The sequence below is a fragment of the Rhinolophus sinicus genome, chromosome 4 (assembly GCF_057876585.1).
Source record: "Rhinolophus sinicus isolate RSI-liver-muscle chromosome 4, RSI-T2T, whole genome shotgun sequence".
Classification (NCBI taxonomy): Eukaryota; Metazoa; Chordata; class Mammalia; order Chiroptera; family Rhinolophidae; genus Rhinolophus; species Rhinolophus sinicus.
The window spans coordinates 118,302,038-118,329,647 of record NC_142504.1 but is presented as its reverse complement, the minus strand read 5'-3'; the positions used below and the strand labels follow the sequence as shown (position 1 = coordinate 118,329,647).

At 52.4% G+C, this 27,610-nt stretch overlaps 1 protein-coding gene across 6 annotated transcripts; it reads left to right on the top strand.

Annotated features, from left to right (window-relative positions):
* Positions 1 to 1,242: 1,242 nt before the first annotated feature.
* SLC66A2 (solute carrier family 66 member 2) lies at positions 1,243 to 26,774 on the top strand. 6 transcript variants are annotated; one of them, XM_019715795.3, is made up of 6 exons: positions 1,243 to 1,396; positions 1,853 to 2,196; positions 6,827 to 6,960; positions 10,713 to 10,763; positions 17,721 to 17,937; positions 25,318 to 26,774. In XM_019715795.3, exons 2-6 carry the CDS (start codon positions 1,994 to 1,996, stop codon positions 25,523 to 25,525), a joined length of 813 nt encoding a protein of 270 aa, XP_019571354.1. In that variant the 5' UTR covers positions 1,243 to 1,396; positions 1,853 to 1,993; the 3' UTR covers positions 25,526 to 26,774. The 6 variants fall into 6 exon arrangements, with proteins under 6 accessions (XP_019571354.1, XP_019571368.1, XP_088654198.1 ...); XM_074339794.2 differs by lacking the exon at positions 1,243 to 1,396 and adding an exon at positions 1,403 to 1,636; XM_074339793.2 differs by lacking the exon at positions 1,243 to 1,396 and adding an exon at positions 1,403 to 1,754.
* Positions 26,775 to 27,610: the final 836 nt, after the last annotated feature.

Below are 27,610 nucleotides of genomic sequence, written 5' to 3'. Positions count from 1 at the left end.
ACTCTGAACAGTGACTTCCCAGAAGTACCTAAGGTCTGCCCCAGAGGTTTGAGAGGAGACAGAGGAACCCTGTGTGCCCCTCCCCCACCACACCAGGCTTGTTGGGGAGTTGTTCTTGGCAAGGCTGTAACTGTTCTTGTGATTTCCCACAGAACCTACCAGGTAGAAAGCAGGCGGCCAGACCTTGGGGGAGGGGAGGGGACTCTGGTGCGCAAGCTGGGAGCAGGGGTGTGTGCCCCTGGGGCTACCCTTTCTCATTCACCAGGCCTCCCCTTTTGGGGTGCCTCGGGTCTGCCTGGTTGCCAGGGGAGCTCCGAGGGCAGCTCCTCTGCAGACAGAATCCTGGGGTCCCTGAGCCGCACCTGCCAGAGCACCTGCCAGAGCAGGGCTCTGGCACGCAGGGCTGCTGGCTTCTCACAGGCCGCCCCCATCACCTGGGCACTGGGCTCCATGCACCTCAGCTGTCCAGCATCTTTGTCCGGAGCACCAACCCTAGGGCCCCTGGGGGCTCACCTTGGTCGGGAGACACCGCAGGAATTTCTATTTTGTGTCTGTAAGGGTACCCTATTGATTCGCGTCGCAGAACGCGTGGCTGAGACCGAGCAGTAACACCTCTAAGACACCTGTGCATCTCTAAGCCTGGAGTGCTTGACGTGGAAGGGACACTCTGAGGACCTGCTGAGGCTGCGGGCTGCGCGGTGCGCTTCATTTCCCGGGTGAGCCGCCCCACCCCACCCGGCTAAACTCCCCGGACACTGAAAACTCCCTAATCCTGCTCCTCGGGTCTCCGCCTGGATCAGGATGGGGGGGCCGTGACTCCCCCGGTCAGAGAATGACCGCTTGGAAGGACCCCTGGAATCACCTGGGGGCGCGCGGGTGGCGACCCACTCCCCCTGGTCCCCACGTCCCTCCACCCGGACCTTCCCCACGACAGGGTCGTCTGCCCAGCCAGACCCTCCCTGTCCCCAGGACGGGGGTCCCCAGGCCTCGCACTGACCACAGTGAGGCGACAGGACACCGTCCTCCGCTCCTCGCGGCGCAGTGCGGCCTCTACAGGGCCACTGTCCCGGGACAGGTGGAGAGAGGGGTCCACGCGGGCACCTGGCCATAAAGGAGCGGCCCTGCCAGGCAGGAATCTCCTAACTCGAGCCGAGCGGACCGCCGAGGAGTGTCCGCTGGAGAGCTGAGCGCCGCCGCCGCGACCCCAGTCCCCGGACCTTGTTCGGGCCCCGCCCCCACCTCTCCCGGCCTGACTGTGCTCTCTAGGACCCGGCGGCGCGCGTCCCGCCCGGCGTGGGCGGGGCCCCGGGCATTGTGACGTCACGTCGAGGCGGGGCTCCGGGCTTGGTCAGACAGACAAACGGACGCCCCGCGTATCCGCGAGCCGGCGCGGCGGGTGAGTGCCAGGGCGGGATCCGCGTTGCGCGTGGGCGCGGGGTGCAGGGGGGGGGCCACTGGACGGGACCCCAGGACCAAGCTCCCTAGGACTGAGCCTCCGGACCCAGTCCACCCAGGTCCGAGCTCCGCCAGGAACCCCCTCCGACTGAGCGTCCATCTCCAGGACCGAGCCTCCCAGGACCCAGCCCTCCCGGACCGAGCACAACCCGAGGACCGAGTCTCCCCCACCTCCCGGGCGGTGCGTCCCGCGCCTCTGTCCCCCATCGGAGGCCGGTGCGCGCGCCGAGGGTTCCCTGAGCCGCCCGTGTCCGAGAAAGGGGTCGCGCCCCAGCCGTGAGCCCCAACGTGTGCCCAGGGTGCGGCCTCGGCTTCACGTGTGTCCCTGCGGAGCGCGGCGCTCCCTCTGCTCGAGGGCCCTGTCCCCAGTTCTTTATCTCTTCTCCTCTCTTGCCAGGCTCCGGTGGCGGAGGATCGCACAGGGTAGTGGCGGCCATGTGGGGGTGACAGTCAACGCGCGTTCCAGGAGCCCGTGGGAGCGAAGGGGACTTGGCCTGGTGCACGTCAGCACGCCAGCAGGGCGGCACAGGTGTTCGCAATGGACGCACAAGGCTTGGACTGGCTTTTGGTGCCGCTGCACCAGCTGGTTTCCTGGGGGGCAGCTGGGGCCATGGTCTTCGGAGGCGTGGTGCCATATATCCCGCAGTACCGGGACATCCGGAGGACTCAGAATGCCGAGGGCTTCTCTACTTACGTGTGTCTGGTACTCCTGGTGGCCAATATTTTACGGATACTCTTTTGGTAAGTAGGGGGCTCTCTTACTGTGGGGGTGCTCCCAGAGAGATGGCTTGCTCTTGGGGTTTCTGAGTGAAGCCAGGAGGTGGAAGTGTCTGTACTTCTTAAGAAGGAGCTGGTAAAATGGATGAGATTATTTCCCAGGGAAAACAGGATTGGAGAATCTCACACAGGATGTCAGTCACATCCTACCCCAGGCCTTTGTCCTCGGCCTGGCTCCCTCAGGGTATTTGCATGATGGGGGACTAGGGGGAGGAAAGAGAGGTGAGACAGGGGGGAGAAAACGAACTGAAGAAATGAATGTGAGTAACAAAAAGCCATGAGCAGTAGGAACGGCTTTCCAGTGTCCAGTGGAGCCGCTCAGGAGGGGACATTGGAGCCTGTCAGGAAGCCGCTCCCAGGCCTCCACCGGGAGGGGCACTGCCTTCAGCCTTCTCCGTTGTGTGTGTGCGTTTTATGTTTAAATAGGAAGTCAGCTTTCTGGATAACACTTAAGAGACTATTTTTTCTTGCTCCTCCCAGCCCAACTTCCTCTTATCGTTTGCATTCTGGTGAGGAACTTGACGTTAATTTTAATAGTTGCGGAAGCCAGACATAATTGGGAAGTGACTTTTCAGAGGAAATGGGGAGAGCTCTCATAGCCTCATGCTAAGACCCCCAAAGTCTGGAACTTCCCTTCCTGGAAACCCCCCCCCCTTGTCAGCAGATAATCAGGAAGGTTTCTCGGGAAGCAGGGGGCTAGGGCTTCTGGCTCCTTTTGGGCCCCGTCTGAGTAATTGTGCTTTCTTGCTCATTGATTTTTAGTCAACCTTATTGGGATATGAGTTTCATTAACTAAAATCACCCATTCTAAGTGGACAGTTTGATGAGTTTGGAGGTACATTCCCCTCCCCCCACCGTCATCACCATCACAATCATGATGCAAATTTCTGGAGTCCAGAAGTTCTGTCTGCTCTTTTGCGTCGTCCAGCCCCAGCCCCAGCCCTCCCTCCCTCACTTTCACTGTGTGTTAATTTTGCCCCTGTCGGGGGTTTTTAAAAGGTGAGTCGGTGAATCTTTCACATCACGAGTTTTGTCTCTGGGCCAGCCAACTTCTCAAGGAAGGGTAGGCAGGAGCTTATTTTTGTTTGGCACAAGTTGAAAAACTGCATTTTGAAGATTCCTCTTTTCCCTGTGGCTGAGGGCAGAGATCAACCTGTGAGACATGACTCGTTGCTTCCCTTTTCTGAAACAGCCTTAAGTCTGAGATTGAACAGATGCAGGTTGAAATACTGTTGTTCACTCTGAGCACACTGGAGGGGGTGCTGGCCACCCAGGCCCACTGTGTCAGGTGCGGACCGCGTGCCCTTTAGTTATGGAGTAAGTCTTCTCCCACAGTGGAGGGAACGGCCTGGGGTTGGATTACCTTATGGGAAAATAGTTCCATTTTGAGGTCTTTCCCCCCAATATGCTTATCATTCAAAACTGCAAAAAGAAAATAGAATATCTAACCTACATCTGAGTATCTTGTTTGGAGGAGTCAGACCAGTTTCTTGAATGCCATCTTGTCCATGCCCCTGGATTTAATTGGCATCTGAGGAGGTTGGGCCGGGTGTTCTCTCTTCACTGTGGGGTCTGAGCCTTTGAGAAAGAGTCCTGAGCTCTCAGAGGGCTGCCTTTTGTGGATTCTAACCTTTGTCCACTGGCAAGTCTGTTTCTGCACATCTGGTTGGTCCTTCCCCATACATTCAGCTTCCTGAGCTGCCCCGGGTCACTTCAGGGGTTCTGTGGTTACCGTGGGAACACACAGGGCTGCCTTCAGCCAGCATTCCAGAAGACTGGATGTGTGGGATGAAGGGAGGGCTGGCAGAGGGCATGGTTCCCCTCGAGGGTCTCTGGCGTGGGGGCACAGTATCCCTGCATTTCATGCCAGCAGAAAGGCAGGCCTCCATTTATAACTTGTGCAGGTGTGCACCTTTGCCCTCCTGGTCCCAAGACCCCACTGCTCTGAGGGTGAGGCAGATGCTCCCTTTATTCCTCTCTCACTCCTGGGTCCCCCTCCAAGCTCCATTTGATTTAATGGGCTTTTGAGGTTTGGAATGTGCCAGACACTGGGTCAGCAGCTGCCGGGTTTCCACTGTAGTGGGAGCATGGCATGAATGTACCATACGAGTTGTGGGTAGTGCAGGTGAGTGTGGGTAGTTGTGGGTAGCTCCCTCCAGGTGAGACAGGAACTGGCTCTACAGGAGAACAGTGGTGGTCTTAGGAAGTGCTGGAGAGTGCACGTCCTGAGTTGTTTGGGACCCGTGGCCTCAGAGCTCCAGTCCACCTGGGAGGCCACTCAGAGATTTGCAGTGCGAGGCGTGTGAGTTGCTCAGCAGTCTGCAGGAAGGCCAACCGCACTGTACAAAGCCAGGGTTCTGAAACTGGGAACTCCTGTTGTTTATAATCCTTACCATCCTCTTGCAAAACTAGCTGTCAGCAGATCTTAGTACATAAAATGCTGATGTACGGGATTTGGCCCTTGTGGTGTTAGAAGCCAGGAGAAGGGCTATGTGAGGCCTTGTAGCTAATATTTATTTATAGGCTTCTGATTTTGTAGAGATGAAGGGGAGGGCAGGGGCCAGGGTGCGTGGATGGTGTTGCAGGACCTTCTGACCCAGACCTTCATGCATTCATGGAGTTAGTTCCCAAGGCCCATCCCTATTGGATGAAAACACTGTATCAGAGATATGGTAGCATTGTATCAAAGATACAGCAACACTGTGTTGGAGGTCTGGTAACACTGTAGTGAAGATGTAGTAACATATCAGATGTAGTGACACTATAAGAGAAATAGTGACACTGCATTGAAGATTCAGTAACATTGTATTAGAGATGTAATGACACTGTATCTGAGATGTAACATTGTATCAGAGATACACTATCAGAGATGTAGTGACACTGTATCAAATGCAGTAACATTGTATCAGATGTAGTGATACTGTATCAGAGATGTGGTGACACTGTATCTGAGATGTGGTAACACTGTATCAGAGATGTAGTGACACTATCAGAGATGTGGTAACATTCTGCTACTAAGGACCGTAGTTGTCGGTGGCACAGAGAAGTAGATGCACACCTTCTTTGCCACTTGAGCTGTTTTCTGTTACTTTGAAGAAGTAGAGAAGATGGTCCTTGTAGAGACCTTTGCTTGGTGGACTTGGTGAAACATTGCACATTCTCTGCAATGTGTGTCTCCTTGGAGACGAGACACATACACACTGCATCCAAGAGGGAACCTGCTTTGACTGGCTTCTCTGGGCAGCAGGCCCCACACCTGTCAGGTGGGCTGTCCCAGTCGTTTGTAGTAGAAGAGGCTGTGCCAACCCCCATTCTCGGGCAGGGGAGGAGGAGGAGACGCTCTCATGACATCCCGCCAACACAGACTGTTAGCATTTAAGACAGAAAACACTTCCAGTTTGATAAGTAAGAAATGGTATCTTTCCATTTTAATTAGCTTTTAAGAATTACTAATGATATTGAACTTTGTTTCATATTTATTTTGTCCCTGTATATTGTTTGTGGAAAGTTGTACTTTTTGAAATTTTGTGTCTTGCTTAGCCGGCCTTCACCTTGAAATCAGTTAAATATTCACCTCTGCTCCCTCTCACTTCACTTTTTTTTTTTTTAACTTTTATTTATTTAAGTGTTTTTTTCCAGGACCCATCAGTTCCAAGTCAAGTAGTTGTTTCAATCTAGATGTGGAGAGCACAGCTCACGTGGCCCATGTGGGGATTGAACCTGCCACCTTGTTGTTAAGAGCAGTGCACTATAACCAACTGAGCCATCCAGCCGCCCCTCACTTCACTTTAATGGTCTCATTTTTACTTAAATATTGAGTTCATCTAGATTTGATTTTTGGTGTGGTACAAGGAGAAGCTGCAAACCTTGATAGTTTTTCCTCCAGTTTTTCTAGTCACTTGTTTCTGTTGAACATTTGAAAAACAAACTGTGTTTTTCAAATAATGGCCCAAATTGCACATGTTCAGCCTGGGAATGAGCTTGGTGGGCAGGGCCCAGTGTGACTGAGTTTGTTGTGATGCCCGCTGCTCAGGAAGTGTCTCCAGCCTCCTCAGCCTGACAGAACCTTCACTGTCCCCTTGTATTACCTCTACCCATGCTTGAGTCAACCTCCGGGATCGCTTAGGTAGCCAGTGGGGACCAGTTCTTAGAAATGACTAGGAATGTCCCCCGATGGTCTTAGGGGTAGTGTCTGCACTTTAGAGAAGAGATAAGGGGAGGCAATGGGTCAGGGGCCAGCAGGCCTGGGGCTGTGTGGTGAGTGGAAGCCCGTGTGTGGCAGAGCACACAACCCCCCCCCCCCCCACCATCTGGGCTCCGTGGAGAAAGCCTGGGCACCATACCTCTTCTGGCAGCAGCTTCCCACTCACCCAGGCCTGGCTCATCAACCCTGGCTTCTCCTACCTATCAGTGGTCCCTGGGGAGCCATGCACGTGATTCCAAGGACCCCTCTGTTCCAAGGACCCCTCTGTTCCTAGCTCTGTCCCACCGTGGCAGTCATGGGCCACCATGGCTGTGAGAGGCCCCGGGCTGCTCTGGGTTGGCTGGCGGGGCACTGGCGTGGGGCGCCTTGTGACGTGTGGTGTCTCCGCAGGTTTGGGCGGCATTTCGAGTCCCCACTCCTCTGGCAGAGCATCGTCATGATCCTCGCCATGTTGGCGATGCTGCAGCTCTGCACCGAAGTCCGCGTGGCCAACGAGCTGAACGTCAAGCGTCGTCTCTTTGCAGGTTGGTGACAGCAACGTGGGGGTGAGGCCACTAAATCTGCCAGCACTGTGCGCCTCGTGTTTGTGGGTGAAGCGAGAGCCACTCCAGTCCGTCTAGTCTGAGCAGCTCAACTCCCGGAGGACAGCTGTCTGTGACAGCCGGACAGCCGACTGTGAACGCGGTACAACCGAGGCAAATTTGCATCTGGAATTTGGGCCAGTTATTGACTGATCTCAGCATAGGGTTCTTCACCTGATCTCACTACACACGGGTTCTGCATCGGAACAGGAGGCCTGTTGCTCTGGTCCCCTGTCCTGCTTGATCTGGTCTGAGAAAGACATTGCCTGAGGGGGCAGCTGGATCTGACTGTATGCGGGTTACAGAAACCCGTTGCCCAGTGGCCCAGTTAACTGTACTTTTGTCACATGCCTGGTTAAAAATACTCCTGAAGCCATGCTTGTGTGCCCCCAGCTGAGTGCCCGCCCGCCTGGAGTGGGCAGGACGGGCCACACGCTCCGCCTATGCGTGCCTTGACTTTTGGTGACTCGTGAAATAGAAAATGCTTCTTGCTGGTTTTGTCCTCTCTTTTGGAAAGCTCCTTCCTAGTCGAGGCTCTGGGTTTGAGCACTCAGCTGATGGGCTTCTAGCACAAAGGAGGGCTGGTGCCTTACTCCTGGTGTTCTTCTAATGACTAAATCCATGGCAGCTCTCACTTGGATTTTGTCTGTAGTTATGTGTGTGTTCAGTCTCAGGTGTTGCTGAGAGAGCATTTTCTGCACAGTGTGCTCAGCTCTGGGACTCTGGTGGCCTGGAGGTCTTGCCCTGTCCTGCGTTTTCATTCCTGACGGTTCTCTTGGTTATCTCCTTCCCTCAGTGTAGCTTCTGTTTTTTGAATGAGAGGAATGTATGCTAATTTCAGTCTTTGGAGAAAGTAGGTCAGCTTTGAGCTCTGATGCGGAGCCTGGATCAATCAGTGTCACTTAAACTGTGAAGTGACTACGCTGCTCCTGGAGTTTTGGTCTTTGTTCCTGTTGAGGCCATCTCTCATCCACAGATCTATTCTGTCCCCCTGTTCTGATTGGGGACACCACAGGGGAGATGGTGCTGGTCTTGCCTAGAAAGCCGGGCCCTTACTGAAAGGAGGTGCCTGCCGGGCCCTTCAGTTTTCCTGGGGTGAGGGCTTTCTGCTCGGGCTGCTGCCCGTCTCTGTGTCCTGTGCCCCTTTGAACCTTGCCTTTACTTTGGCACAGGTGCTCCTGGCCAACTGCAGAAGGGCATTCATCCTTGGCGGGGAGAGACACTTGGGCCACAGCTCTGAAACAGGAGACCAGGTTTTGTGACCTTGTTTGCGGTGGGGCGTGGGCTCTGATGATGTTGGTTGCCTGACACAGCACGTGTTGCCAGGCGTGCAGCATGTGACAGTTTAACATTTCTGTGACCTCGCTGAAATGCAGGCGTGTCTCCCCTCACTCGGGTTTTCCCGGCATGTCTTCAGGGGGGTGCAGGTGGGGGTGACGTCAGTGGGGACTGTGAGCAGGACATTGAGCCTCCTCGGCAGCCTCTCTCAGGAGGGTTCTGGATAAACTACCTGGGATGGTGGACGTCTGATCAGTTTCTGTTGACTTGCTGTGCTCTGTGTGAATTCTTCCAAAAGGCATATTTCTGTTCTGTTACGTTCACTTGAGTTAAAACAGTAAATCTCCAGTAATAGGTTTGGAGTCTGAAGTTTAGCAAGTGACCGTCTATGTGGTGAGCACAAAAATGCCCCCCATGTCCGCGCCTGGGGACCTGTGATGTTAAGGTTGGGGCCTCAAGGGGTGGCCTGATGTCCTCATAGGACCCTTACAGGAAGAGGAAAAGAGAAGAGCTGATCAGAGACACGGAGGTCTCCACCTGTTGCTGGCTTCGAAGGTGGGTGGGGCCTGCTTCTGACCCTGGATGGTCATCAGCTTACAGCCAGCAAGAGCGCGGAACCTCAGTCCTCCAGCCACAAGGAACCATTCTGCCGACAAGTTGAATGAGAAGGAGCCTGCAGTTTGGGCAGAGCTTGGCAGGGAAGCCCTGTCAGTTGGCTGTTCGCGGGTTCCTCCCGCCCTCTCTCTCCCCTGTCTCTCAGTCACTCACTCCTTGCTCACCTATCTGGGTTGGTGCCGGCTGTCAGTGGGCACCTTAGTGGGCCTCTGCTGGGATGTCCACATGTGGTCTCCTCTTGTGGCCTGCGGCCCAAGCTTCAAGGGTGCGTCAGAGAGAACTGGGTGGACGCTGCGTCTTTTTAAAGATCTAATCTTGGGAATCATACAGCTTCACTTCTGCAGACAGCAGTGGCCACAGGCCCACCCACAATCGGGGGACAAGGACGCCGCCTCCCGGTGGGGCACAATGAGGTCCTGAGGGAAGTGTGGGCCTGGCCTGCAGAGTGTTCAGCGCAGACCTGCGGAACGCCGGCGCTGCTGAGGACATTCCTGACGTCTCTCCTCTAGGCTGGCCCACAGACATGCTTTTCTACCACACAGGTCTGATCAGGTTGCTTTCCAGCTAGGAAGCCGGGGCCCAGCCCGTCCGTTCACCCAGCCCTGCTGGCCGCTGGCCGTGTCCTGCGCCCCCCACTCTGTCCAGTGCTGCCAACACTGACATTCATCACACTGAGTGGCACGATCTGGCCACTCAGAGGAGGGACTCGGTCTGTTCGCATCTGAGCTGCAAGCACCTGAGCTGAGCTCTCTCCTGCACCCCCTCCCCCACCCTGCCCCTTTCCTCCCCCTTTTGGGACCTTGTTCTTTAGAGGAGGTGCCAATGAATGGTGAAATTGGTCTCAGTCAGAGAAATAGAAGCAGAACGCTGAGAAATCCAGGGAGGCAGACCCCTGAAGACCAGGGGTGGTGCTGGGGAGAGAGGCGGGTGAGGGGACATTGCCCTGAAACCTTGCACTGCCGTCCTGTCCTGGCCACTGTCTGGTGTTTACTGTTAGCTGTCCACTTGCAAATTTCCATTTTCAGATAGAGTCCACATTGCCTGGGGCAGGACACAACCTTTGATCCTCCCCCTTCCGCTGTCTGATCACAGTGACTCATTGAGTCTCACTCTTCTGGTCACCACCTGCCGTCAGAGACCCCCCCGCGGGCGCTCTGGCTGTGTCTTGGGGACTTGGGCTGCTGTTGGGGACAGCGCACAGTAGGAGGTCTCAGCTGGGGGTGGGCTGGGGAGAGCAGGTGCCTGAGAATTGAATCATTGCCCTGATGTCAGGGCTCCTGGGCTGAGTCACCTCTGTGTTTGTAGCGTCGTCTCCGTGCCTCTCATGTGCTGTGTCATCCCAGCTCTCCTCGCACCATGCATTTCGCAGCCTCCTCAGCAGCTGTCTGCAGGCTTTGACCCTGGGTCTGGACAGCAGCCCAAGTTTGCACACAGATGTGTTTCTGGGGTAAAGTGGAAGCAGAGTCCACTGGATCTCTTTCCGTCAGCTCAGTGGACATGCGGTGGGCTTGATGCCACCTCTGACCTGAGAAGTTAAACGAAAATGTGGTGACTTCACTTTTGGCCCCAAATTTCCTCCCCCTCCTCTAAACACTTATTTTGGAAGGGGGTAGGTTTGGTGAAAAATAGTTCAAAAGTAGACTTCCTAATGCACAGAAACCAAAATCTTATGGTCTTTCTGTTCCAGTTTTTTTTAAAAAAAGAAATGCAAAAAGGACTGGGAGACCCCGCTGCTTATCAGTGTTAAAACCCATCTGTTTTGTCTTTTCTTCCATTCTGTTTCTGTCTCTTTTTAAATGTAGCTGCAGATAAGGAAGAAGAAATCAAAGTCGCCCCCAGGCGGTCATATCTGGGTATGTACCACACTGCATGCGGCCATCCCCTGAGATGTTTGTTTCATTTCATTGCAGCTTTGTTCCTCTCTGTCATCACTTTCACCTGTGCTGGCATCTTGACATGCACGTGACTCATTTCACTGAGTGTGGCCACGACTCCAGCAAACTAACCAACCATAGCTGTTGTCAAGCGCGGAGGAGCTCCTGTGTCTGAGAGGGAGGGAGCGAAGGAAGGATGAAAGGAATGATCAGAGTACATACAAGCTTTGGAATTCTCTTGTTAAACTTACTCTGAAGTGTTCTTTTTGATGCTATGGTAAATGGAACTGTTTTCTTAATTTAATTTTGGATTGTTCATTGCTACTTTGTAGAAATCAAATTGGTTTTCACAGATTGATCTTGTGTCCTGCAACTCTGATGAACTCATTTATTAGTTCTAATGGCTGTTCAGTGGATACTTGAGGATTTTCTGTGTACGAGATTTTGTAATCTGCAAACAGAGTTTACTTCTTCCTTTTCAATCTGGATGCCTTTTCTTTTTCTTGCCTAATTCCCCTTCTCCGGAAGTGGACATGCTTGTATCACCTGGTCTTAGGAACAAGGTACTTAGTCTTTTGCTGCTGAAGGAGTAGATTCTACGTAGACGCCCTGGGTGAGGTTACGCACCACCCGCCACCCTGGGCTTGTTGGGTGTTTCCTTCATGGAAGGATGGTGACGTTTGTCAGATGCTTTTCTGTGTCTGTTGAGATGACCATGTGGTTTTGGTACTTTATTCTATTACTATACTGTATCCCATTGATTGATTTGTGTATGTTGTGCCACGCTGGCATTCTTGGGAAAAATCCCCTTGAATCAGGAGGTATTATCCTTTTCAGAAATTGCTAGATTCCATGTGCAGGTGTTATGTGTCAGTGTTTGTGCCCAAGTACATGACATACTGATCTTTTTTCTTCTTGTGATGACTTTTAGTACCCGGCTAGCTAGCATGGGCCTTCTTTATAAAACAAGTTGGGAACGGGAAATGTTCCTTCCTTGCTGTATGTTTTGAAGACTTTTTGAAGGGTTGGTATCAACTATAAATTAAAATTAAATTGAGATGTATGGGATATACAACATTGTGTAAATTTAAGGTTTTCATGTTAATTTGATACAGTTATATGTTGTAATATGATTGCCATTGTAGTAATAATTAGCACCTCTCGTTACATAATTATTTCTCTTTTGTGTTTGGAATAGTAATTGATTTTAGTCTCTTAGTTTGATGATTGTATTACAGAACTGTTGGCTCTGGTCACTGTCCAGTGCAGTGCGGCTTTAGGGCTCCTTTATTACCCATGGAGCTTATCAGTTCTTTAAATGTTTGGTGGGAAGTTTTTAAATTACTAATTCAATCTCTTTATTGTTATAAGTCTACCCAGATTTTCAATTTCTTCCTGAGTTAGTATTCATAGTTTCTTAGAATCCGTCCATTTAATCTAAGTTACCTCATTTGTTGAATTATAGCTGTTTTTAGCATTCCCTTATAATCCTTTTTATTCCCGTAAGGTTGGTAGTGATGGTCCTTCTTCATTGCTGACTTTAGTAATTTGAGTCTCCTTGCTCTCCTTTTTCTTTTGGTCATTCTAGCTCAGGGGTGTCCAAACTTTTTTCAACGTTTTTTTACCAAGGGCCATATGCGGTAAAATACACAAACAGCCGGGCCACTCACTCGAGGTGAAGTACGTATTGCCTCCCTGGTTTATTTAAGTAAACTAAATATATTTTGGGAATTTGCTGCGGGCCAATTAACAATGGATTGCGGACCGCAGTTGGCCCGTGGGCCGCAGTTTGGACACCCCTGTTCTAGCTAAAGGCTTGCCAATTTTATTGATTTTCTTTCAAAGAACCAACTTTTGGTGTTGACTTTTCTCCACTGTTTTTCTCTCTGACTCCATGCGTGATGATTCCCAAACATGCTCGTCTCTACTTCCTGAAAGCAGGGCCGTGCACCCTGTGAGCTCACGCGACATCTTGGCCAGAGAGGCGGACACTTCCTGGCGTGACTCCAGCTCATGTCACCAGTTTCTCCTAATGTGGGCGAGGATCTGGTCAGAATCGCCTTGCGTTTCCTTTCTGCGGGAGCAGTTCTCTGACCCATGCTTCCAAGGGTCAAGTCCACCCGCGTCCTGGGGTCCCTGGGCTGCTTTCCGTCGCGGCCTCCGGCCTCGAGCTCCCGCCTCCCCCTGGGATTAATCCAGTTCTAGGTGGCACTTTGAAAGTATATACAGCGCTGTCCTCCTCAGATTTTCACTGTGTTCCTGTGTTTAATGTCAGCAGCAAGGACACAGGGCTTCCCGCTTCATTTAGTGAATAAACCTGTTTGTTCTGCCCCTGAGTCTGGTTCGTCCTCAGGTGGCTCCTTGCGTCCTGCCCCCACAGATGGTCCAGGCTCCTGATGTAGCCGCTGCCAGCCATGGGAGGAGGTGTGACTGCAGATTGTGAGGGAGGATGGTGACCAGGGCAGAGCCTGGGGGCCATTGTGCTGCGTGGGAGGGTGACCCGCACGACTGAGGCGGTGTGGAGGGAGGGGCCAGCGCCGGGGTCCCCGGGCCTCACTGGGTTTGGTTCTCTGTAAATGGGACGAGGAGGGTACCCTGCTGGGCTCGGTGGGACTGAGAGTTGGTGAGCTTTCATCCCAGAGAAATGTAACCGTCACCCGTGTAGCTGCGGCCAGGGGAGCTCAGCCACGGGGTGGGGGACAGACCGGCGTTGCCCCAGCTGATGTTGAGCACTCAGCATGTGTCAGGCTCTGTTGTGTTTCATGTGAAATTGCTTATTTAATTCTCACGTCAACTTTGTGGAGAGGACTGTGATTTCCCCTGCTTTACAGATGAGGAAACAGGCACAGAGAGGTTGGGTCACTAGGCAGATGGCCATGCAGCAGTGAGCAGCAGGGAGGAGCCCAGAAGCTTTGTTAACACCAGGCGCCACCGTAGCACAGGGGTGTCCCCTACTGTGCCTGGATGTCAACTCCGCCCGCTACTCTGCCAGCTGCACCCCCTCCACACTCCCTTGGGACCCCAACGGGGCGGCCATGCCCCCTCCCCCCCGTCCCCCTTGTTGGCCCCTGGCTCCTCGCTGGGCCCAAGTTACTTGGCACCGTGCTTGCCATGGACCCTGGTGGGCAAGCCCCTCCGTTCCCTGGGTGGTGGTCTTTTCAGGAATCCCCTGGGCATTTTCAGCTGCCCCCTGGGAGGGGACAGGAGCTCGGGGTCCGCAGGCAGCTTCTGTGAGACCAGAACGTCCAGATGGTCTGAGCCCTCCGCACTCGGTGTCTCCTGGCCTTCTGAGGACGGGGCCATCCCGAGGGTGGTCTCGCTCCTGAAAGTGGAGCACGTGGAGGCCCCATGGCTGTTCGTGTGGTCGCTTGGGGTCCACACCACACCACTATCCCCAGTGGTTTTTGGTCGCTGCCATGGCCACTGCGAGTTGCCACTGGGGGGAGCCAGCTGTCCTCCACCAGTGCTGCCTGGGCCGGGTGGGGGGTTGTGGGGGCTGCGGTTGGGGGTGGGGGTGGGGATTCTCTCGCTGCTTTGGGAGCAGGACACATTTGAACCTATGGGGACCACCACACGCAAGTGCTGCAAGACTGCTGGCCAGAGAGCTGACTTTACACTGCAGGAGGCAGTAGGGTCTGGCTTGGAGCTCAATAAGGATGCATGGCTGGAAACTACCTGCCAGGCCAGGACCTGGTGCGGCTGGACGTGGTTTCCTCTGTCCCTGCCCAGGGGTGGCCATGCTCTGTCACTCTTTTCTGCCTGGGGTGACACTGAGCTGAGACATGGGTCCTTGGTTGACCAGCATTAACATCCAGTTGCTGTGCTGGCCCCACCCCCACCCCGTGGTGGCAGCGGCAGAGTTGGGCCACGCACCACGCAGCACCAGTGCCCTCCCAGCGTCTGTGAAGCCACATCACTGCCTGCCCGGGGCCTGTGTGCCCCTCAGAGAGCAGAGGTGTGGGCAGGGCTGTAAGCAGGGGGTGCCTTCACAGTCCAGCTATGAACACAGGCGTGCAAAGTCTGTTTGACACTCTGCTTTCACCTCTTTGGGGCGTATACCCAGAAGTGGAATTGTAAGGAAGTTCTATTTTTAATTTTTTGAGGAAACTCCACACTGTTTTCCCCAGTGGCTGCACCAATTTGCAATCCCACCAACAGTGCACGAGGTTCTAATTTCTCTGCATCCTCACCAACATTTATCTCTTGTCTCGTGATGATGGTCATTCTAAGAGGTGTGAGGTGACATCTCATTGTGGTTTGGATTTGCATTTTCCTCATGATCAGTGAGGTTGAGTGTTTTTTTATGCACCTGTTGGCCATTGTATGTCCTCTTCAAAAAAAGCTCTATTTAAATCCTTGGCCCGTTTTTAAATCAGATTGTTTTCTTGCTATTGAGTTGTATGAGTTCCATGTATATTTTGGATATTAGCTCCTATGAGATAGTTTGCAAGTATCTTCTCCCACTCTGTAGGTTGCCTTTCGTTTTGCTGATTGTTTTCTTTTGCTGTGTAGAAGCTTTTCAGTTTGATGTTGTCCTACTTGTTTATTTTTGCTTTTGGTGCCTTTGCTTTTGGTGTCAAATCCAAAAAAATCACTGCCAACACCCATGTCAAAGAGCACCCTAGAAATAAAGAAGTTCAAAATATTGATGAAGTCCAATTTACCTATTTTTTTTCTTTTGTTGCCTGCTTTTGGTGTCATATCTAAGAAACCAGTGGTAAATCCAACGTGTGAAGCTCTCCCTGTATTTTGTTTTTCTAAGAGTTTTATAATCTCTTCCATTTAGGTCTTTGATCTACGTTAAGTTGTGCATATGGTCATATAAGAGTCCAACCTCAGTCTTCTTTTTTTTTTTTTTTTAAGATTTTTTTATTGGGGAAGGGGAACAGGACTTTAGGGGAACAGTGTGTACTGCCAGGACTTTTTTCCAAGTCAAGTTGTTGTCCTTTCAGTCTTAGTTGTGGAGGGCGCAGCTCAGCTCCAGCTCCCGTTGCTAGTTGCAGGGGGCACAGCCCACCATCCCTTGCAGGGGTCGAACCGGCAACATTGTGGTTGAGAGGACGCGCTCCAACCAACTGAGCCATTCGGGAGCTCAATGGCAGCTCAGCTCAAGGTGCCGTGTTCAATCTTAGTTGCAGGGGGCAGAGCCCACCATCCCTTGTGGGACTCGAGGAATTGAACTGGCAACCTTGTGGTTGAGAGCCCACTGGCCCATGTGGGAATCGAACTGGCAGCCTTCGGAGTTAGGAGCATGGAGCTCTAACTGCCTGTGCCACCGGGCCAGCCCCAATTTCGGTCTTTTCACAGTAACATTTTTTTCCCAATTTATTGGGGTGACAATTGTTAGTAAAATTACATAGATTCCAGGTGTACAGTTCTGCATTACATCATCTATAAATCCCATTGTGTGTTCACCACCCACACAACAACTTTTTAATAAGGATTTTTGTTAGTCATTTGCCACTTGACTTGCTCCTTGAGAACCTAAAATAGAAAGGCTTCCAACAGATGGACGTCAGACCCAGTTTCCTACGTCCCCGGACCTTCCCCTGCTTCTTCAGTTCTCCTGTCCATGTGCACCCTGTCCTGGCCCGCGTTCCTCAGCTCAGACCACATTCTCTCCGCAAACACAGAGCAGGGACCTCAGCCAGGTCAGATTCTTCCTCTCAACGCCGCCTCCTGTGACCTCTGTCTGGAACCCCTCTGGTTTTGCCCCCAATTCTGTGTCCCCGGTTCCCCCAGCACACTCAGGATGCCCCCATCTGCAGCTGGGGCTTCTTCACGAAGCACAAGTGGCTCACACCCTGCCATGCTGTGAGAGGTGACACCCACTCTGGTGTGGCCTCAGACCTGCAGACGTGTACCCCCTTATCCAGTCCCCACCCGTACTCTCCCTTTCTAGCTCAGAAGCTGGCAGTATTCTCACATGGGGTAAGGGAGTGGAGCTGCTGGGGGGCCTAGATCTGGAGGGCTGGGAGGACAGGGTGTATTTGTGCAGCTTGGACACCTCCCCTCCCCCTACGGCACTTCCCAGCTCCCGGGATGGCCAATGCTGACACCTCATATCCTCGCCCACACCTGGAACCCTTGCTGGGCCTTTTTCCTGACGGGGTACCTGGCTCCAGAGCCTGTCAATCTAAGTGCTGGGTCAGGGTCAAGTGTGTCACACCCCTCCATTTTCCTGACCTTTCCCGAAGCTGCCTCTGTCCCCAGGACTGGCCATGTCCATCTGCCAAAGCCTGTGAACTTCCTGTAGTTTGCTGATTTTTGTGAGTGCTTCTGATTTTGGTTTCTGCAGGACACATCTATGGACAAATGATAATATTCTGTCAACTAAGAGTGTAGTGATAGTAATTATATACTTTTACGGGGCCCTTATCATGGGTGGGACACTTTATAAGATTCATAAGATTCACTAATTTAACCACTAAATCATTATTAGTAACATTATTCCTCTTTTGCATCTAAAGAAATGGAGACACATTATTAACAGTCTAAAGTTGTGGAGGGGAAGAATGGGTGTTCTGACCCAGGAAAGAGATTCCAGAGGTTCTGGTGTGACCTTGCACTATGCTAATTATCAGTCCTGGTTTAGGATGATTGAAGGGTTTAGCATCATTTATGTTGAGTTAATATTTGTATCAAGGTGCCCTCACAAGTGCCTTAGTTGATGTCAGTTGGAGCCCCACAGCTTACACTCCTCTCCTCACACTGACCTTGACCTGTTCACTCAGTTCATGTCTCTCTCTTCACACTGATCTTGACCTCCCTTAACCAATTCACATCCCTCTCCTCATGCTGACCTTGACCTCCTCACCCAGTTCACACATCTCTCTTCACACTGACCTTGACCTCTTCACTCAGTTCACATCCCTCTCCTCATGCTGACCTTGACATGCACATGGAGTTCATGTCTCTCTTTCCCTCTTGCCCTAGACTTCGACCCTCACCACTTCTGGCACTGGAGCAGCTTTGCGGACTATGTGCAGTGTGTCCTGGCCTTCACGGGTGTAGCAGGCTACGTCACATACCTGTCCATCGACTCGGTCCTGTTTGTGGAGACCCTGGGCTTCCTGGCTGTGCTGACTGAAGCCATGCTGGGAGTGCCGCAGCTGTACCGTAACCACCGCCACCAGTCCACGGAGGGCATGAGGTAGGAGCGTGTGTCACTCCTGCCATGCCTATTGGCACTAGTGTGCCCCCCACATGTTGGGTAAAAACCATTGTACAAATCTGGCTGCTCTATTTTCAGTTATATTTGTAAAACTGCCAGTTCCAGAGCAGGTCAGGTTTGACCACCCTGGGCCTTGGACCTCCCGATGTGTGAGCATCGTCAGTGTGAGCAGATACTGAGACCCCTCATGAAGCAGATAATGTGTTGGGTTGCAGGGTCTGGGAGCCTGAGCCTCGGAGTGGGAGGGAAGTGCTGAGTGTGGGAGCAGGGACGGGAGCCCAGCAGGCTGTGCCGAGTACAGAGGTGTGCAGAGGCAGCCTGGTCCCGGGGGTGTTGTGAGTTGGGCTGTCAGGATACACATCCAGTACATCATGTTTTATTAAATTTATATCAAAGTATTTCATTTGCTTCTGAGTGATTGTAATTGGTATTGCGTTTTTAATTTCATTTTCCATGTTCACTGCCGGTATACAGAAATACAGTTAATTTGTATGTTTATCTTGTATCTAGTCACCTGACTGAACACATTAGTTTTCATTTTCTTGTAGATCCTGGATTTTCTATGTTAATAATCATGTGTAAATAGGGACAGTTTTATATCTTCCTTTCTGATCTGTAGGCCTTTAATTTCTTTTTCTTGCCTTATTGCACTAAAGGCTCTCCAGCACTATTGAGTAAGAGCAGTGATAGTGGACTGGTTGCTTGTTCCTGATCGTGAGGAGAGCACATCCAGTGTTTCATTACTAGGCGTAATATTAAGTGTAGAAAGTTCTCTATTCCTGTTTTTCTGAAACTTTTTATATTAAAGGAGTGTTGGATTTTGTCAGATGGTTTTCCTGCGTTGACTGACATGATCATATGATTTTTGTTCTTTAGCCAGTGATAATTATATTGATGATTTTCAAGTGTTGCAGCAGCCTTGCTTCCCTGGAATAGAGCTCACTTGGTCATGGTGTGTGTATGTGTGCATGTAGATGTGTATAAACAAATATAAACAAATAGTTGAATTCTACTTGCTAATATTTTAAGGATTTTTGTGTCTGTATTTATGAGGGATATTGGTCTGTAGTTTTTCCTTTTTTGTAGTTCTTTGGCTTTGGTATTAAGGTAACACTAGATGCATAAAATGAATTGACAAGTCTTCTGTTTTCTGGAAAAGAATGTGCAGAACTGATGTTAACTCTTTTTAAGCATTTACTAGAATTCTGTGATGAAACTATTTGAAACTGGATATTTCTTTTTTGGGAGTGTTTAAATTATGGATTCAATTTCCTTACTAGTTCAAGGGTTATTCAAATGATCTCTTTCATATTGGGTGAGCTGTGGTAGAATGGGCTTTTTGAGGAACTGGTACATTTAATCTATGTTGTCAAATTTAAGTGTGTAGAGTTTTCATACTATTCCTTTCTTGTTTTTTGATATTTGCGGGGTCGGGAGTGATATCTCCTGTTCCATTACTGGTAATTTATATATTCTCTCTTCTAGAAGTTCGTCAATTTATTAATCTTTTCAGAGAATCAGCTTTGTTTTGTTGATTTTTCTGTCTTAAATTTCATTGATATTTGTTCTTATCTTAATTTAGATGATTAGTGTGACTTTCTTTTTTCTAATGTAAGCATTTAGTGCTATACCCTCTTAGTACTGCTTTAGCTGTGTCTCACAAATTTGTCATTTCATTTTCATTTTCATTCATAACTATGCATGTGTATTTCCTTTAAGACTTCCCCTTTGACCTACAGATTATTTAAAAGTGTGATGTATAATTGTGTTTAGAGATATTTTTTCTTTCCATTATTTATTTCTAATTTGATTCCATTATGTTTAGACTACTCACTCTGTATGATTGCAATTCTTTTAAGCTTGTTGGAATTTGTCTTATGGCTCAGAACATGGTCTGTCTTGGTATGTGTTCCATGGGTACTTATAAAGTATATGTATTCTGCTATTGTTGAGTAGAATGTCCTCTATTAGATTCTTTGTGCTTATGATGTTGTTGAGTTTCTGTATTGAGGCTTTCTTGCTTAGTTTTTCTATCACAGCTCCCAGAATAGCGTGGCAATCTGAGGTCAGTCAATCTAACTCTATGACCTTAAAAGTGAGAAGCTGAGTCTCTGTGCAGGTTGAAGAGTGAGTTTGAGGGAGTGTGTATGCTTCCTGGTAAATAATCTCCTGTTCAGAATTGTGTGTTGAAGATGTGTGCACACATGCACAAGCACTTATGGAAAGGAACAGAAGCCTGAAAAATGACAGCATGAAGTTTTTCTCTCTTTTTTTGCGGACCAACTAGTACCAGTGACTGGAGCCATGGGAGATGTAAATGCCTCCTTGGATCTGGTTTGGGACACTCGGCCTCAAGTCCATTTCAGACAGAAGACCACTAGGGGGTGTGAATGGGAAGGGACTCGTGGATTCTTCCCTAAGTACACTCGCTTCACTATCCTCCTTGCAGAACGTGTTAAAGGACATGAGCACATACACACACACGCACACTCGTGCACACACCCACATACACACATGCCCGCTCGTGCACACACCCACTTGTGTACATATACTCACACTCATTGGACATGTGCATGCGCGTGTGCAGTCATGTGCACACGTATTCACACACACACGCTTTTACTGCCTTGAAGCAACTGTAAGAGATATTTTGAATGATTTCCTTTTAATATATAACATATTAAGTATTCGTTGCTTCTGAACCAGTAATAAAAAGCAATGGCGCTTTTGAAGTCGCTCTACCAACTTGATGCAGGCAGATTCTGTGGGATGGCTGTGTGCCCTCCCCCCATGTTTCGTGCACCTGAAGACTGTGCCCTGGCACCTAACTGGGAGAGCCTGGTGGGTGGGACAGGTCAGAGAAGGCCCACCAGGTGGAAACCAGCGTGGGGAGGGGACAGAGAGGCACCAGGAATGCAGGACAATGTCACTGCCGATGCTCCAGAGGACGGCGTCAGCGGACGCCCACTACAGGCCCTGGTTGTGATCTTGTGGCACGTGAGGAGGTAATGAGCGGGAGGGAGGCTGCTGTGTGTCTGTGTGTGAATGTGTGTGTGGCACGTGTCACAGCCATCGTGTGGCGGGGGACAGGAGGCGCAGGCCACCCACTGTGGCTGTGCTGGGCAGAATTTGAACCCACCTCTCTGGGGCAGCAGTTCCGGGCTGCCCATGCCAGCATTCCTAGTCCCAGCCGGACACTCAGTGTTCGTGCCTGGCGGCCACACCCGGGAACCACCTCACCTGCTCCCACTCTGGCCTTGCACTTGAACTCTAGAGCAGCAGCTTGGAGTGATGGCTCCTTGGGATGTGGGCAGCGTGTCCCCGAGGTAACGTCTGCCTCACTTGGCAGCCCCCAGGTGCTTTTCTCTCTGCCTCCTCGACCCCTAACAGGCCAGGTAATTGTGGGAGTAGAGGATGTTCTACACGACGTGTGTGGTTATGTGCATGTGTGTATACGCGAACACACACGTGCGCATACACCGTCCAGTCAGCGGCTCAGTAAAGAGGAGGGCTGGCATAATTAGGGTTCAACAAAAGCCCTGGAACTCTTTAAAATATCTTCATTGAGATGTAACTCATCATTCAATCACCCAAGTAAAGTGCACGTTCAGAGCTGTGCTACTGTCATGACTCTAGTTTGAGGACACATCATCACCCCACAGAGAAATCTTGTGCCATTGGCAGTCACGCCCCATTTGCCCTTGGCCCCAGCCTACCACTGACCTGCTTTCTGTCTCTCTGGGTGTGTCTGTTCCAGACACTTCATATAAATGGAATCACACAGTCCGTGGGCTTTTGTGCCTGTTTCCAGCATAATTCCATCCATACACAATGTCTCCATGCCCCCTTCCTTTCGAAGGCTGAATAATGTCCCGTCATACGGTACAGGACGTTTTGAGTATCCCTTCTTCAGTGACGGACATTTCAGTTGTTTACACTTTTTTTTTTTAATTATTGGGGAATACTGGGGAACAGTGTGTTTTTCCAGGATGTCAAGTTGTTGTTTTTTTCAATCTAGTTGTGGGTGGGTGCAGCTCAGCTCCAAGTCTTTGTTTTTAATCTAGTTGCAGAGGGCGCAGTTTACTGGCCCATGTGGGAATCGAACCAGCAGCCTTGGTGTTAAGAGCTTGCACTCTAATCAACTGAGCCATCCAGCCGCCCCCAGTTGTTTCCACTTTTAGCGATTGTGAACAGCACTGCTGTGAACATTCGTGTGCAAGTTTCTGTGTGGACGTGTGTTTTCCTTTCTCTTGGAAAGGAACTGCTGGTTCACATTGTCCCTCGATGTGTAATCATTTGAGGCACCGCCAGACTGCTGTCCCTGTGGCTGCACCATCTTACGTCCCCACCAGCTGTGTATGGGGTTCTAATCTCCCCACATTGTCACCAACACTGCTTACCGTTCCAGCCGTCCTAGTGCATGTGAAGTGGGGCCTCGCTGTGGTTTTGCGTTTTCATTCGCGTTTCCCTGGTGACTAATGGTGCTGAGCATCTTTTCATGTCATTGTGGGACATCTGTACCTCTTTGGAGAATGGTCTGTTCAGATCCTTTGCCCATTTTAAAATTTGGTTGTTTGTCTTTTTATTGAGTTGTAGAGTTCTTTAGCTACTTTGGAGACTAGAACCTTTTCACATATGGGATTTGCAAATCTTTTCTCCCCTTCTGAGGGTTGTCTTTGCCCTGTCTTGATGTTTTCCTTTGCAGCACAAAAGGTTTTAATTTTGATGGAGTCCCATGCGTCCTTTTTAAATTGCCTGTGCTTTTGGTGTCATACTCAAGAACCCAATGTCTAACCCAGGGTCACAAAGACATACTCGTTTGGGATGTGTGGATTTTGAATTATGGGGAACTTTGGGTGGGTGGGAAGCACGGCAAGGTCTTGGCAGGCTGTGAGGCGGGAGTGACGGGTGCGTTGGCAGCCTGCAGGGGTCGACGTGTGGGAGCCTCCTGCGGGATGTTGGGATAGGCACAGGCATCTGGCTCTCGGCTCCCGGGCTCTGGTCTGGGAGGGGCTTTCTAGGCTGCCGGACAGGCCACGGATGAGGCAAGAGGTATTTTAGGAATAGTGATCTGGCAGCGCAGTTGGGAGGCAAAATGCTGGAGCCAAGAATGAGGTCATGGGAGCTGGGATTTTAATGGGGGTTAGGGGGGAAGGCCAGGTGCAGGAGGTGGCAGCTGGAGTTGGGGACCTAGAAAAGGGTGTCCAACTCCCAGGCCACCAGCCTGAGCTGGGAAAACGCAGCCTGGGGCCTGGGAGGTGACAATCTACCCTCCCACCCAAACTAGCCCCATCTGCAGAGTTCTCTGTGCTCCGGGGGTGGGCTGTCTATACTGTCGGGCCCTGTGCTGGTTGAATTTCCTCACTTGAGGACGGGGCTTCCTCTGGTGGGACTCCCGCCACGAAGACAGGGCCAGGCCCAGCCCCTTGCAGTGGCCCAGTTTCAAACTAAGTGTCCATTAGCACGTCCCTGGCATGTTGAGCAGCCATAGCAGAACCTCTGAGGTGCCCACTTGTTCGTTCGCATCACTGTTGAGGTTGAGGGTTACATAACAGCCCATGTCAAGGAAGAATGGGAATTCATATCTTGTTTAAAGTCCCAGGAGACGTGTGGAGTGAGTACCTGGAGTCTGGCAGACATCAGCAGGGCACCGCGCAGTCTTGCGGGGACCAGAGGGTGCCAACAAGGTAGTTGTCATGTGTCTGGGGTGTCCCTGCCCAACGTACCAGGGCATTCCCTCTGATGAGCAGAGCCTCAGGGCCCGGGCGGGAAGAACTGCAGTAATATCTGACTTGCTCTGCCCCTGCCCCCCGCCCGATCCTTCACACAGGCGTCTGGTCGTGGGGCCCCAGCCAGGCTCTCAGATTCCTGTCCCCATGCAATAGATGACTGAGGGCCAAGGCCAGGTGAAATGTCTGAGCAGCTAAAAATGTTCCTGTGTGTCAGGCAGAGCCCAGCTCCGGCAATGACCTCACATCTGCACTTGCCAGAGTGAAGTGCGCACCTGTGCGTTCAGGGCCCCGGGGGACACTGACCAGGCAGGCACCAGGCAGGCAGCGCCAGGACAGGCAACAGGTGGTCCTGGGACCCAGTTCCAGCTCCAGCCGTCCCACCCCATCCCTTCCTCCCCCGAGAAGCACCAGCTATGTACCCTTGGGTGAGTCCCTTCACCTTTCTGTGCCTCAGTTTCCTCCTCCATGAAAGGGGTGCCACGCAGGCCATCTCTTGTTTTGGGATGGGGTTGGGTCCTGGCAGCTCTCTGCACATGTGGCCATTCCTGACGCATGCATACATGAGGGTATGGGGTGGGGGGGCTGCCTTTCACACGGGAGCCCTCAGTTCTAGTCAAGCAAACCAGGCCCGGAGCCACACCTGTCAGATCTGGCTCAGGTCACAACATGTCCCCTTTACAGCCCCTGGCTGTCCTCCTCACTGTGGCCGCCTGGCGCATGACTGACCTGGACGGCAGCCAGTGGCTCTCAGGGGAGCTGACAGCCCAGCTCCTGCTATTCTCCCACCCACCTCCCTGGTGGCTCTCAGGGGCTGGGTCTGATCCCCCCAGGCTCCCCAGTGCCAGCACGTGTGCGACTGGATATGTGAGTCCAACTTCGGGAAAGGACTTAGGAGTCAGACATCAGCTGGAGACCTAAGAAGAGATAAATGCAGATGCGTCTTTGTGTGGAAGGTTCCAGAAGGAACCTCCAATAAAACTGGGCAGTCCATTTACTTCCTGTGAGTGTGGAGACCAGTGTGCCTGCGATTGCAAAACGGGTTTGGCTGAGCGTCTAGGTGGTAAGGGGGAGTGTGTTCTGTAGTGACAGTTCGCAGTGGGGACTGGGTGTTGTGCCATGTACTCCACTCCGGTTGCAGTGTGGACGAAGCAGTGGATACGAAGGGTGGGCGGGCTGTGCTGGTTCCTGGGGTGTCAGACACCATGATTCTGGGATCAGCCTGAGAGGCGACTCCTTTCTTCTGTGCCTGAGCTCTGTGCACAGAAGAGAGGAGGTGACAGAAAGCTCAGGGCAGGGCCCCTGGGAGGTGGGGGTTGGGAAGCAGTGGGAGGTGACAGCGGGGAGGTATCTTGGAGGAAGGTCTGAGGCATCTGTGTCAGCACAGGACGCTGCAGGTAGGTCTAGGGGGTGTTAGGAGGGACAGGCTGGGGTCTGGGTGTCCCCTGACCTCTGGGTGTGCCCCCTGATTGTGGGCATGTCCCTGACCTTGGGTGTGACCCCTGACCCCGGGTTTGACCCCTGACCTGGACGTGCCCCCTCACTCCTGGCATGTCCCTGATCCCAGGGGTGCCCCCTGATCCCAGGCGTGCCCCTGACATGCCCCTGACTTGGGCTTGTGTCTCCACAGCATCAAGATGGTGCTCATGTGGACAAGCGGCGATACCTTCAAGACGGCGTACTTCCTGCTGAACGGCGCGCCCCTGCAGTTCTCTGTGTGCGGCCTGCTGCAGGTGCTGGTGGACCTGGCCATCCTGGCACAAGCCTACATGTTCTCCCGCCACCCCCCAAAGCCTGCCCCCCACACGGTGCACCCCACCAGTGCCAAGGCGCTGTGAGGCAGCCCGGCAGATGAGGACATGCGACCGTGGGCCCGAGACGGGTGACTAGGAGCCCCAGGATCCAGTGTGTGTGACCCTGAGCCCAGCACGCAGGGCCTGCAGTCTCAGCGGCAAGGGCATTCGGAACGGCCGGGTCCAGGGTGTGCCCAGCCTCATGAGAGGGCAACGCACCAACACAGGGCCAATGCCCTCGTTCATCTGGCCGGAGCTGGCCTCTCCAGGGCCACCTGCACGCGGCCACCCCCCAGGATTCAGGACGGGGCCTTGGCCCTCGGCCTGGCAGCTACATTGGCCTCCTCCCTGGGGGTGAGGGCACAAGTCCCGGTCCGTGTCAGGCGGGCACTGGCCAGAGTAAGCTCAGGGGGTTTGAATCAGAGCCTGAACTTTTCCACGAGTCCTAGAGGGGGCAGCCGGGTGTTGGGGGTGCACGTGAGATCCCTGACGGCCGAGGGCCCAGGGCTGGGCCAGCAGACGCACACAGCCACCCCCAGGAGGGCTGCACGTGCAGCGTTTCCCCTCATTCTGGGAACGCACACTCCTGCAGCACATGGACGTGATGTCCATCTTCCGGGACGGGGACAGGTGAGGCAGGCCTCCCTGTCGCAGCCCCGAACCCACACTCCGCAGCTCCCGGGCCTCAAGTGACTTCCAGGGTGATGGGCCATGGCCTGGTGAGGGGGTCTGTGCTCACTGTCCTCCTGCCTGTGCACCGCTCTCCATGTCTGCTGCACCTGGCTGTGTGGGGGCCTCTGGCCTGACACCAGGCACCCCACGTTTGTCCCCCCTTTCAGTATTACATGAGTGTCTCCACCATGCCCAGCAGCCCTGTGCCAGCTCCCAGGCCCTGAAAAGCCAGGCGTTCCAGATGTTTCCGTGTGGCTCCCACAGGCATCGCTTTCCCTTCTGCTGGGTGGAGGGGTGGCTCTCAGTGCCAGAGCTCGAGAAGGACCTTGTGGCCAGTGGGGCGTCCCTGCGATGGCCGGTGAGAAGCTTTTGAAGCCAATTCCTCCTCCTGAGTTTTCCTGAAAAACTCCTGAATGTTTCAGTGAGGATCCTGCTTAGTTCTTTGGCCTGAAAGATGCTTTTAAAACATTTATTTTAAAAAATGAAGGCAGATGTCTGTAGCAGTAATTGCCTTTAAACTAAAATGTCACCGATGGCAGTGGTGACCGAATGTGCCAGGTGTGGAGCACGCAAGGCTCTGCCAATATGGTGACTTTAAATCAATAAACCGCTCGCGGATGCAGTGTGGCCTCGTGAATGGAATCCAAGTGGGACCAGGACAGAGTGAAGCATCGGTCCCCTGTTATTTCACCTTGGGGGTCCCCAGGGAAGGGCCCACACACGTCCCCTCCCAGGGCACATGTGGCCTGTCCTGTGAGACTTGGGCTGCAGCTCAGTCTCCCCCGAACAGTCAAACCCTGAGGACAGTGACCGCAGGAGCCATGGCTGATGCCTGCCTAGGGGGCTGGGCAGGCCTGGCTGCGCTCACAGGGGGGTGGTAGGTGGTGGCCACGTGCCGAGTCCACTGTGGACACTCCGTTTCCCCATCTGATGAGCTGACGTGAGCACCTTGGAGAAAGCAGACAGTGGGAGACAGGCTTTGCCTTCCAGTGGTTTGTGGACCCTCAGCTCCGTTTGAGCCCTGGTACGTTTCTTGGTTGCTGGTAAGACCAAGTTATTTCAGTTCCCCTGCTTCCCAGAGCTCCTGTTCGCTTGACATTGACTGACAGACTCAGTAGGTGGAGCCCAGGGGTTCCTGTATACACTGGGAGTGAGGAGGACACAATGAAACCCAGGCTGCCTTGTGGTGGCCCCTGCAGGGCGCAGCTCAGTGTACATCCTACCAGGTGCCGCCCTGGGATCCAGCTCTGGGTATGTACCTGGCCCCACCCTGGGGGGAGCAGCGTCAGAACGAGGCTGGGGGTACTTGGGACTGAAGGGACACGCCTAGCTGTGCATGCACAGACACTGTCTAGGTAGAGGGCCCCACACACTGCATGTCTTGTCTTCGTGGTCACAGGGAGCTCCTTCCTGGCACCCCCGACCCCTGTGCTTTGGGGCGGATGCTGGTGCTGCCTG